The sequence below is a fragment of the Amia ocellicauda genome, chromosome 11 (assembly GCF_036373705.1).
Source record: "Amia ocellicauda isolate fAmiCal2 chromosome 11, fAmiCal2.hap1, whole genome shotgun sequence".
Classification (NCBI taxonomy): Eukaryota; Metazoa; Chordata; class Actinopteri; order Amiiformes; family Amiidae; genus Amia; species Amia ocellicauda.
Window position 1 is genome coordinate 6,911,028 of NC_089860.1, and position 14,057 is coordinate 6,925,084.

A 14,057-nucleotide genomic window follows, 5' to 3' on the forward strand; every position below is an offset into this window, starting at 1 on the left:
AGGCAGGGGGGGTATGATGGATGTGCTTTGTTGTCATTCTCGTCTCCGTATGAGAATTGTTTGATTCCTGTGGAAATGTTTGTGGGAATGGGGGGGTTTGGTTCTTTGTGTTGTGAATAGATTTTGCATCAGAAACTAGAACTGTTTGTGTATTTGATGCAGACTCTTTTGTGCTGAATTCTGTATGTATGGGTATGATTGTGGAAGGTCAGTGTGTGAGTAGTATGGCTGTTGTGCTGACATCTGTATCACTTGATAGGACAGGCTTCCAGTCCAGAGTTTGCACTGGTGGACTCAAAACTAAATATTTTCTCCTTAAACAAGCAAAACTAGGGTTTTTAAAATGTCAAAAAAAAAACTAACACTTTTTTTGTTTTTAGTTTTTATTTGTATTAGTTCAAAATCAGTTCAATCTCAAATCAAAGCATTTGATTGTCAAAACTATGAAGGAAAACCAAAATCGTTATTTAAATAAAATCCAGCCTGAAGTTTAAACAGTTTACTGGAACGTTAACTTGATTTCAAGGCTATGATTTTTAAGATCATTTAAAATACTTTTCTGTAAAAATATATAAAATGTGAAAGATCTATGTAGTAGTTAAATAATTATTATATAACATTTGTGTAAGAGTAAAATAAGATCTTTTCATGAATGTGCTTTAGTGTTTTTCAGTGTAAATCAGTGACTGATTGGTGTTCTTGTTTGACAACACCAGATGATTGAACAGGCTGATCACTCAACCTGGAGAACGTTGTCCTTAGGGTCCAGCTATTGCTCCTGCTCCTGCTCTCGACATGGGTCGCTGGGCGGGGGTTCACATTTTTTGCTTGGGGGGGTCGGGGATGCTTTCATTGAGGGGGGTGAGGCTCAGCAGCAGCAGGTGGCGGTCGTAGGCGCGGCTCTGCTTAAAAGCCACGTCAGTCCCGTGCAGCCGGTCCAGAACCCCCAGCACCCCGTAACACTGATTAAACCTGTGATCGACACACAGTGAGCTCAAAAGAGTGTCGGCCAATAGCCAGCTCTCTACAACAGATGAGATTAGTGAAGAAAATGCTACTATTGGAGATAAGCCTGCAGAGAAATTAGCTTTATTTGGTGCAGACCTTCTGGTTAAGCAAACAGGCTTTCGTTTATATAAAGCTAAATTTAAAATTTTCATTCCAAGCAATGAGAACCAAGATTATTTATTGGTTTAACCTGTTTTGGTAAAGATACAAGTTAAAGACACAAACTTGCAATCCCTTGACAACAAACAAAAAAAAAAAAAGTTAGCTGTGAAACGCTCCACAGATTGTTAAACTGTCTTTATTATTCTCTCCTTGTAAAGGCCAAGGTTTACAGTCCTTATTCCAGAGCAGAGACTATTTGGACTGCCCAGGCAAATTACTTAATGCTTAATTTACTGCTACATAACGAGAAGGGTCGTGTTGAAACATCGAATCCAGTCTCGAGGTTCAGATGAAATGTCTTGCTGCTTCTACTGGATACATAGTTAAGAAGTTTTTCAAATTTCAAAACACTTTTTTAAAAAAGCTGTGGGAGGCCATTTTGACATTTTGGCGACCCACTCCACATTAAAATGAATTGAGGATCAAAATGAACTCTGGCAAAGGTCATCTTTGAAAAGTGTATAAAGGTTTGGAGTCATTCCTGAATGTTGAAATTGTGATTGAGCTCAAAGCCCTTTACTTGTCATATGTGGCTCAAATGTGGTCAATGTTTTGGTTAAAGCAGTAGTTCCCAACTCTGGTCCCACTGGTTTTTGTTCCAACCGAGCTCTCGATGACTTAATTTAACCCTTAATTTAAGTAATTTGCTTACATTTCACTTTTTAAATTGTAACTGATACAAAGTTGGTTCTTTAATCAGTTCCTTATACAATTTTATACTTAAAACCCCTACTGTGTAAAATTATTAAAAGGCTCTGATGTAGGAAATTATAACTTCAGTTAAGGGTTAGATTAACTCGTTTGGAACAAAATCCAGCAGGGTAGGGGGTCCTCCATCAGTGCCAGGGCTGGGAATCACTCTTTCAGTAAAGCAAGGGGCAATACTGTCATGGTACCACAAGAGGATGCTATAATGCATGCTATGGAGTCTGCTCTGAAGTTTGAAAAAGCTAACTTGTCATTCATTTATGTTTGACTTTGTTTTGTACCAATGCTCTTCACAGTAAAAATCTGTGTTGTGAGAATGTGGTCAGAAGTTATTATTATTACTGTGTGCCTCTTTGTAAAGTGTGTGTGGGGGGGTGAAGTTTACAATCCGCTCAGTTGTTGAGGGCACAGGACTGCTGTGAACCTGTGTACTGTTTGGTTAGCTTTAATACATAACTTATTGCAAGACGCAGCGTTTATGAAACTAAATGACTTTGGGAATGATTTTTCAAATGAAGGGGGGCCTGTCATGGTATGTGAGCTGCCTTCATTGCACTTCTTTGCTGCTCATTTGATCTGCTGTTTCAAAGAAGGAAATACAAGCTCCTAGTATCACAGAGAAGAATAAACACTTAACACAGGTTAAACACCCCAGAATACATTTAAAAAAAAAAGGAAAAGCAGGTGTTCGGTTGCAGTTAACTGTTTTGATCAGTAAGGCCCTGTAATTGTAACTGTGCTCAAGTGTTGTCTGGCTTTGCAGCACATTTGGCAGCTGCCCTGCCCCAGCCGGCTTACCTGAGGTGGTGGAAGTCGTGGAACTCGGGCGAGGGCAGGAAGGGAAGGTGGTACCCGCAGTGTGAGATGGTGGTGACCAGCAGGGCCATGGTGAACCACAGCATTGTGGTGGCAACGTGGGAGCCCATCAGTATGGGTCCGCACAGGACGGGCAGCATGTTCGACAGCTGAGGAGGTAAGGGGCAGCTGTGTTTAGGATTCAACGTAGGAGGCAGTCCAGCTCACAGGGACTCGAAGGGGATTATCATCAAATGTATTTGTATTACTGGTGGTGGCTTTGTTATCCCCTTTGTGGAGTTCCTTATCTAGAAGCATCTCGACAATTTGCCTTTTTAAATCTCGCCTAAAAACTTTTTATGAAACTGTTAATATTACCTATGTTCATATTCTGGAGCTGATTTTCATTTTGTTTTTTAATTGATCTGCTTATATAGTGCTTTAGTGTGGCAGTGAGCATTCTATCAATAAAATGTGATTGATTGATGTTATTATTAAGTCATTGAATACAATGTCTTTATCCAAGACAACTTACATGATGTATATATTCCTGGGGGATAAAAAGCAATTCTGTGGCTGATTTGCATAAAAATAGATAGATTCTGATAATGTGATCTTGTAAATTGGTTTTACAGAAAATAAGTAATTAAGTATCGTTCAATCAACAACACATTCAGTGCTGGGTTGGAAATTCTGTCCACTAACAACTGTATGCTGACCATGAACAGTACTGTAACACTTACAAATCTGAATTTCTGATGCTTTTGGGGGGGGGGAATGAAGAATACTGGACTGATCTAAACTAATTAATTCGGGTTTCTAATAAGGGGGCCGAAAGGGGAGAAAGAGAGCCTTTATGTGGGCCGCACAGTAAACTTACCACGTGTTCCACAGGATGCGCATACAGAGAGACCACTCCGATGGGCGCCGTCCACTCGTGGTGAATCTTATGGACGTGTTTGTACAGAGCTGGGTGGTGGAACAACCTTGAAGAAATCACACATTTCCCCATTTAATACAGGACTGTTTAGGGTCTATAAAAAATGCAGTTCAAAATGATGCTTTAGTTGGCTTTACTGGTTATGTTTCCGACAGGTAAAAGGTCACTGTACACAGCTGCCAGGCTGTGAATCTGGCGATTCAGAGGGCAGGATGACAGCAGCTGGCCGATGGCATGATGAGTATGACATCATCATTTTTAATTGTTATTGCAGCTCAGCTCTGCCCATCTGCACCATTGAAAACTATTCTGATAAGCTTCTCCCTTCCAATTACACCCTACTGCCCTCCACCTCCACCGTAGAGTTATAAGCGCCCTCGTGTTTAACTGGGCGGATCGGGTCGAGGCGGTGCCCTTGCCTGTGGGAGTAGTAGAACAGGATCTCCTCCAGCAGCCCACTCACGGTCAGCTCCAGCAGCACCCAGTGGAAGGTGGGCAGCTCAGGGCCACAGGGGTTCCCCCGCCACTTCATCAGACAGTACATGGCCACCACCATGGGCATGGACAGGAACAACTGGTTGTAAAACACTGTCTTCACTGCCTGGCGCAGCTTCACTGGGTCGACCTGTGGCAGTGAAGGTTTTTGATGCTGAATTGTAAAGGGCTTTGTGATGTTCTATTTATGATGAAAGGTACTGTATCAAATTACTATTATAATGGTACAAACCAGAGGGTGACATAGTGTGGTCACCAGTTGTGTCCATAATGGCCTGTATCTGTAGAAGTACATGACGCAGTGTTCAAGAGAGCAGGGATATTGGATGGAAGGTTCCCCAGGGTGCTATTTGTATTTGTACCATATGCCATTGTTCCAGAGGCTTTCTGAAAAGGCCCTGTTTTTCTGGGGAGTTTTTTTTTTTTTTAATATTGGGATTGCCAGGCCTTTTACACCGATGGCCTCATGGTCCCGGGACAAACACAGTCCCTGCAAGTGTGAGCCACTTTAGACCAGTGGTTCTCAAACCTGTCCTGGGGGACCCCCTACTCTCCTGGTTTGTGTTCCAACCGAGCTCTCAATTACTTAATTGAACACTTAATTGAACTAATTTCCTAAATCAGAGGATTGTATAAGGAAAATATTAAGGAACCAACTTTTTATCAGTTATACAATTTAAAGAGTCAAATTAATTCAATTATGGGTTCAACTAAGTAATTGAGAGCTTGGTTGGAACAAAAACCAGCAGGGTAAGGGCTTCTCCAGGACAGGTTTGAGAACCACTGCTTTGGACAAATAAGTGTATTATGTCAAGGTTAAGATAGGGCTGCGTTATAAAACGATACGGCACCAGCTGCATCTTCCCCATGTACCTAGCACTGTAATCAGGGAGCAATTGAATGAAAGTGATAAACTAAATAACATTTTGGACCAGATAAGCGAGTCGCGTAACAGCAGCTGAGCAGAGTTCAGTCACATGCAGCAGGCTGTGGTCACGCTAGGCCCCGTTGGATGGCTGGCATATATACTGTATTAGGGGACAGTTCACATATGTCTGTAATAGGTCACATCAAATCAGTTTGTTTGTCCTGTACACTGAGACATCAGTTTTTTATCTCATGGAAGTGGACTTTGTATGTTTTAGAAGAGAAACTGCTGCTGTGAGCAAAAATAAAAACAAATAAAATGAATCTACAGAAACTGTTTTGTCAGGTATGTCATGGCCAAATGACAATTATTCAAATAAAAATAAAATTATAAACATGTTCAACATTAATTTACGATTGAGTAATCGGTTTTCTGCATGCTCATCTTTAGATCCGTATTGTGGATGTGCATGAGTAGGTTTCATTTTGTATGGGCCCTCCAATGTATAATCCTATTTCATTCAGTGTGAGGACCACCTGTTCTCCTCCCCTCTCTCTGGCCTGTTTCGTACTATCATGTGAATAAAGCCCTGCAAAATTCTCTGGCAAACTCAGCTCAGCTCATTTTCAATCCAAAACCTCACATTTTCTTGGGTTGATCAAGTTAGTCCTATAAAGCAGATCAAAGAGAATATTAAGTGATCATCACAGCTACAAACCAAACATACCTTATTTAATTAGGACATTCATAACCAATCTGTAATTGATATGATATCTGAACTACAAAGAAAGATTATTAATATCCATCGAACTAAAGACTAAAGCTTGCGTGATTTCTTAAACACATCCTGTTTTCTATGCTCATTTGTCACGCTGTGTACAGGGTGAATTCTGCTCTTATTGTTCTGTGAACAGTGAGGCCTGTGCTTCCTACCGGGTTGTTCTTGTCCATCTGAATTCTGTAGCGAGTGATGAAAGTAGGTTTCCCAGTTAAATCGGCAACCATGAGGACCGAATTGAACAGCCAGAACGACAGGGTAGGAACGATCATTGTCCCTGTGGAGAAGTAGAAGAACACATTTTCAGTTTTTCAAACAACCTATAAACAGAAACCCCCCATGCCAGCGGTTTCAAAACATTTGTTCCAACTCAGCTGTCAACTGCTTAATTGAATCCTTAATTGAACTAACAATGCAATATACAGTTCATGTTAGTAGTTCGTAGTAGTAGTAGTAGTAGTAGTAGGAGCTCGGTTGGAACAAAAACCAACAGGGCAGGGTTTACTCCAGGACCGGTTTGGGAATCCCTGCCCCATGCTATGTAATGCTTCCGAGAAGCATACGGCTTAACTTTGTAAATGTCAATAGGAAGCCTAACGGATTCAGAAATAATAACCTGTTCACTGTATGCTGGTAAACATTTAACTTTTGTTTGTATTAATTGTATACTAAAATGTATTCAGTTTATATCAAAGCGTGACTGAAATAAGAATTTAAACAAAGCAGAAAAGTGTGGCGATTACAACTAGTCATATTTGCAGAACCTAATCTGGCGCAGTCATGGGTGTAAATGTCAATGGGCCAATAAGAGGAGCTCCACAGTATAGCTTCTCACCCAAGAAGAACAAAGCCCAATCGTTGTCGCTGAAAGCGATGTGGAGTTTTGTCCACTGTGTCTGCCAGAAATCCCCCGATGCTCCCCAGAACCTCTGCAAGTGCCTGGAACAAATGAGGAGAAGCCTCATGTTTTAGTCCAGGTATGAAACAACACGAGCCTGGGATGGTAAACCTGTTGAGTCCAAATCTAATCAGGTCACGCTGAAACTATTTAACATGCTTGTAGAACAATATGTAGACTGGCATGCTCAGTTTCGGTCTAATGTTGTTTTTTGTCCACATCGAAACAGTTCTCTCAACATGGCTGCACAAGCATTAAATAGTTTGTCTAATAAAAACATCATGCATTGCTAACTGTGCTAAAGTACACAAAGAGGAGTGTGTCACTTGCTGAGGGATTGGAAGAAACCAGTCTCTTTCTGCGGAACATCAAATTATTTTGATATTCCAACCCTTGATAGGCAATGCTTAAGAGGATCATAAAGGAATACAAGAGCACAGAGGGAAATGAGTGTTAACAATTCGGTTTCTCGGTGCACTGCCCGCTTATCCTGGGAGAAGTAGCAGTATTTGTTTTGTGCCAGATCTGTCAATACCATGTCACAGAGTTCCTAAACGCCACCAAGAAGAATAGGCCAGATCCAAGGACGAAGGCTGCTTTCTTCACCGAGTCCCACACCTGGCCCTCCTGAAGGAACAGAGGTACAGAGAAAAAGCATCAAGGCACCATGCCACACCCAGTCCCACCCCCTGGCCTGTATCTGAAAAAATCTGGAATCCTTGACCTTAGTTTTTCTAACTCCCATAACCACTCCAACACATTTATCAAATATCCATTCACTTTGTTATACCTTCTGTACTGTACCTTTAAACATTTAGGAAATCAGGAGCAAATGTCACTTCAGAGAAGAAAAAATAAAATCCTGTGACTTTTCTTTCTTTCTTTAGGGAAAGTTATTAACAGTTTTTGAGGGTCTCAGTCTGGTTTTGTTTTGTTTTTCAGCTGGTAACTGAGTAGAAGCAAATTCAGTTCTGGAGAGAGAGTTAAAAGTGCCCGGATCACAAACCTTGATAAGTTGTGTAACCAAGGCCCTGTGTGGAACAAAAGCACGTGGGGTCTTTCAAGGATCTGAAAGTACCACAACCTCTACACATGCATATATTTCTCGAATGATAGCCTTGCAGGGAAAACAGTGAGAGCAGTAGAGGTTTGAAAGCTCTCACAAGGATGAAAAATGACTTGAATAGTGAAAACACCGTCTACATATTAAGGCCAAGTGCTCGTCTCTGTGTGGAGCAGGTTCCTTTCTCAAGCACAATTCCACCTCTGTTCCCAGCCATCAGTAACCCTAGTGACACACCCCAACTGTGTCTGTCTTCCATACTGAGTTCTAGCTAATCTCTCTCTCTCCCTCCCTCCCTATGCCCTGGCAATTATACCCTGCCTCACCGATGGACATGTTGGTTTTCTCTGTGGAAGTTGAAAGTAGTTATTTTCTTAATCTTGAAGTGTTTTTCTTTTTTTTTTTTTTCTTCCCCTCTTCTTCCTCTTACACATGTACTTATGTGTTTAAAAACAAATAGGCAACCAAAAGCAGAATCATGCTGCCTGGCAAGTAGAACCCGAAGTAAGACAGCAGTGAGTTGAGCCACACGTACAGTATGGTTAGTCAATAAATGCTAGAGTAATGTGCTTCTGAGTCTCTTAAAAAACAGCAAAATAATACAAGTGTAGAAATTACTGTGAAAGGGAGACCCCAGGAAGTTAATTGCCCACATTTGTGCTATTCTCCACCCACACTTTCCATTTAAATATCTGGGTCTGATTAAAAAACACCCAGAGGAGCAAAAGAAGTAATAATTTAGCAGCCGTTTGAATAATGAGGTACTATTCAGATCTCATGCTCTGGATCTGATGCTATGTGGAAATCTGTGAGACATCAATGTACAAGAAGAATGCCTAGTCTTGCCCAAGAACAAATAAAAGCTTATTCTCAGAGGTTCTGCACTCCTGTAATTTTGCATTTTATATAACAGTGCTTCATTATGTGTACTTATACATTGTTAGATCTCCTATTATTTACTGTGGTTTTTCCTATGACCCCTCCCTGTAGCTCTTATCTAGGATTTCACTGCATCGTGCCTGCACTCTTTGATCTAGGATGTATGCTTTGTATTAATTAACTGTACTTTTGCATTTTTGTAAATCTTATTCTTCCTGGATTATGGCATCTGCCAATAAATAAATAAATAAATAAATAAATAAATAATAATAATAACTTAAAAAGTTGTCTTCGTATGTTCGTGTTTTGCTACCATTTTCTCTTCTGCTATGCTCCATCAGTCAAGCTTGTCAGATACTGATTGGTGCCATTTTTTTAAATTTTATTTTAAACAGCTCCACCTTGTCTCTCTTTTCTCAAAAGCTGTTTGAAACTGCCTGATAGTGAAATATGCACACCCATTATCAAGAGGTTTCATCTCAAATCATCACATTACCCCTTTAAAATAAGACCTCTGTGTAACAGGAAGACAGTAATATCACCGAGCTGGCTCTGTAAGGGTTCAAGCAAACATTAAGTCCACTTACCTGTTTCTGAGGCCGCCCATACTGGGAGCTGGCTGCGGCCTGTCTCTGCATATCTATAAAAGAAATGCATTGGATTGAAGGGTTTTCAGCGTATAGCCTTACCTGAGCAACATATGTCTCGATTTGTGCTTGCATCCCTTGCTGCAGTATTGGTGTTATATTATATCTATGATATTTGTATTGATTTCTTACAAACTTCAACCACGGTTGACCACGGTGCAACTATAAAGTGATTAACTAAAATGTAACCAATCTACTTTACATTACTTAATTAAACCCTTAATTGAAGTTATAATTTTATATCCGAGCCGTTTATTTGTTTTAAACGGTAGGGGGTTTAAGTTAAATATAAAATTGCATAAGGAACTTTTTAGCAGTTACACAATTAAATAGTAAAATGTATGCAAATTACTATTTCAATTAAGGGTTCAATTAAGTAAATGAGAGCACACTTGGAACAAAAACCAGCAGGGTAGAGGCTCCTCCAGGCCCAGGGTTGAGAACGGCTGTAGAGTAGTGGTCTCCATCCCTGGTCCTGGATAGTCACATAATCTCCTTGTTTTTACCTGAACAAAGAACTTGATTACATAAAGGAACCAATTATCGGCTTAATTAGTCAAAATTAACACCATCTTCCGTCACTACCTAACAATACCTATACAGGATGATGGATTTCAGCTCTGCAGGGCTGTATATCTGAATGTCAATCTGAAATAACACGTTCTGAGTTTCACACGGGCGAGGAACACAATGTTTTTCAAGACTTTTCCAGTAGTACATTTAATAGGAAGTCATGTCACAACTTGTCACCTAAAATAATTTCAAGATCTGTCCCACTGAGTTGTGCTTCAGAGTGCACCTGACATACCAGAAAAACAATGCATTGTTATTGACAGCGCTGGAGTCGGCCTTGGGGATAGATGTGTGTGGTTCAAGAGACGGAAGCAGTGACAGGGGCTGAATGCTTTTTCTTTCCTCAGTTAGAACCCAGATGCCAAAGAAGACTTTCTGTTTATAGGAGTTGAAATCCAGGAATATTAACCCACTTTACCCACTGTATACAGTATGTATTCATACTGTCATCAGCTGAGCATTCACTTAGGAAAATCGGAACGGATTAACAAAGGAAAGCAAGCCTACCAACTAAACACAGCGCTTTATGGGGTCAAAACACAGAGCCTGATAAGGAACTGAATATCAGGTTAAAGTACTGTTCATATTCCACTGTGAGATAAAGCTGCAAAAGGGCAGTGTCCTGTAAAATGCGATCTGCACTGGAATGACATTATTATATAACAAGCTATTGCATTTCAGTTTCTTTGTTCACTTTGCTCTCTGTACACAAAAAAAGGCGCAGTGCACACAATTGGGATATGTACTTACATTTATCCTTAGGTTAAATTGACCTTCTTTTAATATTGCTGATCATTTTAATTAATTAATTCTGAGCTCAGTATGGTACAGTATATGGGTATGTTTTGCCAAAATAAAGGATTATATTTAATCTGCTTCAGAGCAATACTAATTATTTGACTGTTCGTGCAGGAATGTTTGCTCTTTTTTCACTAATCTTGTGCCTACCAGTTCAGAATTATAACTCAAGGGCAGCTGTATTAATAAACCTCATTGATGTATCCGAACTAATAAGAGGTTTTATGTATGATAAGAGAAGCTTGCTTTAGTGAAAACAGCTATTGCCTTCCTGTATATATGCATAGCTAATTTTCACACGACTAATTCAAAATATATATATAAAAAAACACTTAATAGCTAGTTCTAATATTACTAAACATTCTTGACAGCTAGTTATAATATGACTATAACATTCTGTTATGACTTCTTTATGCAGTCTTAAAAAATATTATTATTATTATTATTATTATTATTATTATTATTATATAGTCTGTGCGTTTCTTGTAGCACTATAGTTTGTCAGCTTTACAGTTGCTCTCATTGGAATGAATCTACACCATCAAATTGTTTGTGTATATAATAATAATAATAATAATAATAATAATAATAATACCGTTCAATCACGCTCTTCTGTACGTGATTATTTGCGATAACTGTCATTTCTCAGCACTGAAAGTGATCTTTCATTTTCTTTGAGTCAGTATTCAACCAACTTCCAACAGATACAATCGATAAATAAGTGCATTTCAATTAAAAGTATGTTTTAAACGAAACCAATCCATGAATACCGTTTCAAACGAAGTGTGCGAATAGTTTCAACTACTAAGAATTAGGAAAGAAAGAAAGAAAGAAAGAAAGAAAGAAAGAAAGAAAGAAAGAAAGAAAGAAAGAAAGAAAGAAAGAAAGAAAGACTTTAAACCATTTCTTCTGACTAAATTCCTGTACATGTTTAAACATCAAAATCATAATGCATGAATAATCTGAATGATACAGAGCAGCGAAACAAGTCCACCTGCATCACCATAAATAATCGTTAGCTCCATATTGAAAGCAACACATAACATCAACTCGCAAGATGGGTTTTCGTTTCAATCTGTATTTTTGTGTCTTCCTCTGCAAAAGCAATGGAAAAAGGCTGAGCTGCATCATTATCTGCCATTTGTGCTCACCTTGCTTCGGTAGGATCCGGGAGCTCCTGGTCCAGCTGCCGACCTCACTCCGGTTAATCGACGCAAAATAAACTCCGAGCGCCGTATCAAAGTGACGTCATGTGCGGGGCCCGTGATTGGCAGAGCGAGGTCACCTGACCGGTCGCCTGTAGACAGCAATGCGCGCTCAGGGATGCGAATAAATAAAATAAATGTCATTATTGTAACACAGTCCTCTGACACACACAATGCACATTGAACCAAAAATGACTTTAGGTCGTGAATTGTGAGGTTTTATCCTACATTTCGCACACACGATCTAGCACAAACATTTTTCAGTTTAGCATGTCTGTAAAGTGTCATTTATAGGCCGTAGGGTTTTGGCACAAATTGACAAGTTTTGATTTGGGTCATGTCAATGCTGTTAGTAACATGTAAGTGATATGACCCTGTGCCGCCTCTGTCAGACGCTCCCAGTGTAGCGCAACATCTGGATGGCGCAGCTGTTCAACACAGGTCACCGATCTGTTCACAAGAGACAGCATAACCATAACCAGCATAACACAAACCCACATAAACAATTATTTGTATGCAACCGTCATTACAGCATACATGCAAAATAGAAGAAAGTAGTGGGGAGCTCATTGGATCATTATTTTAACATCTAAAAGGCTGGATCAGGACGATTGATCATGCGTAGTGCGTCAGTGGGAAACTAATAATCACAGACGCCGGGGCATGTAGCAAGGGCACAAAATAATATCACACAGGGTTTAACTAGTTCAAAAGCAATTCTGAATTAATTGTATGCATAGCACAGGGAAAACACATGAATACCTCATGCACTCCATGTGAGTTCTGCTGTTAAATCACATGAAGACAAGGTTAGAGGATTACAACTAGGTATGGGGTTAAACATCAGGGGAAGTGCATGAGGTATCCATTCTTGTGGGATTCATTATTTAAATCATTAAGAATTGGTGCTCATTATTGTAAATTGTTACTGGGTTACAGGGAAGAAATAGCGCAGTTAATGGCTACTGTAAAGCAATGTGTTTGATCTGTATTTACAAAGCTTGTAACAGTTTCAATATTACGAGACAGTATAGTTTTGCAGTTTTAAATGCCGATTTCATGAGAATTTTGAATATTTCAAGCGTCATCATACACATTGTATTTTTCTTTTTCAACACAAGACAATTACCAAACAAGGGATTTTTGTATTACTTAAATTCCATAGCACCTGTCAGTAGTTTGCTTTTACGACACAAAACGTTTTCACTTAAATTTGTAACGAAGTCACTCCCCCTTCTGGCAACTCTGAATAAGACAACTGTGACCCTTAAAACAAACCGTGGCCTTTTGGGCCCTAAAACACAGAACAAACCCATTAATGGGCATTTAGATTATAACAATGTCTACTATTATAGTTCCAGTGTAGGTTGTAGCAGCTTAGAAAGCTCCATGCAGATTCCTGTAATTGTAAGTCTTCTCAATAAATACCATTTTATTCCATGCAAAATTTCAAACAGTGTAAACAGTAATGATACATGTTTTATTTTGCATTACTGGGTGAAAAAGGACAAACTAACCCTGATTGTTGGGTCACCAGCCCTGCTCCTGTACTGTTCTGTACTAAAGTGCATTATAATGTACAGCCCTAAAATGCATTCCAGTGCTTTTTTATATTCTACTGTATTATTGCACTTTTGTATTGCTCATATTTTGTAAGTCAGCCTGGATAAGAGCATCTGCTGAGAAATAAATAATTAATAAATATATAGCACTGGATAAAGGTGTCTTCTAATTTACCTGTAATTTAAGTGTAGAGTGACAGATGATTAGTGTATTGCTACCAAATGCTATATCCACTTACTAGTAATGTAATGCTATGTACAGGTAGTGGACAAAAAAAATGCAAACACCAATGTAGTCACTCAATAGGGCATTTGTTCAGATCTGTTGACTGAGAAAGCCATGACATATGGATAATATCAATATCATGCTCATCAAACCACTGGTCAATTACATGTGCTCTGTGGATGGGGGCATTGTCATCCTGGAAGACAGCCCTCCCCGCAGGAAAAATATGCTGCACCACGGGGTGAAGAGGATCACTCAATACCATTAAGTGGTGATTAGCAATAACCTTGCCTTCTTAGGAAGGCCAACCAGGCCTGTCCAGAATTTTTAAACATGACCCCAAACATGCTGGAATGTAATTTGCATAAAGCCAGATCTGTGGAACTCCTTGCTTTCAATATACTTGGTGTTCCTCATTTACGCAGGCATTCCCAATTTTTGTCTTATTCCTG

The 14,057-nt window shown here is 39.5% G+C and overlaps 1 protein-coding gene across 1 annotated transcript; it reads right to left on the bottom strand.

The window, feature by feature from the left end:
* Positions 1-381: 381 nt before the first annotated feature.
* Positions 382-11,833, bottom strand: faxdc2 (fatty acid hydroxylase domain containing 2). Its single transcript, XM_066716476.1, has 9 exons — positions 11,764-11,833; positions 9,182-9,234; positions 7,188-7,279; positions 6,590-6,693; positions 5,910-6,031; positions 4,033-4,238; positions 3,554-3,659; positions 2,677-2,843; positions 382-972 (listed from the first exon to the last, which is right to left on the bottom strand). The coding sequence occupies exons 2-9, from the start codon at positions 9,230-9,232 to the stop codon at positions 816-818; spliced, it is 1,005 nt and encodes a 334-aa protein (XP_066572573.1). The 5' UTR covers positions 9,233-9,234; positions 11,764-11,833; the 3' UTR covers positions 382-815.
* Positions 11,834-14,057: the final 2,224 nt, after the last annotated feature.

Coding starts and splice junctions, on each gene's coding strand:
- faxdc2 (XM_066716476.1), bottom strand. CDS start 9,232: ATGCAGAGACAGGCCGCAGCCAGCTCCCAGTATGGGCGGCCTCAGAAA. Junction 2,844..3,553: donor CGCATCCTGTGGAACACGTG/GTAAGTTTACTG, acceptor TTACCTCCTCAG/CTGTCGAACATGCTGCCCGT. Junction 973..2,676: donor CACGACTTCCACCACCTCAG/GTAAGCCGGCTG, acceptor TGTCGATCACAG/GTTTAATCAGTGTTACGGGG.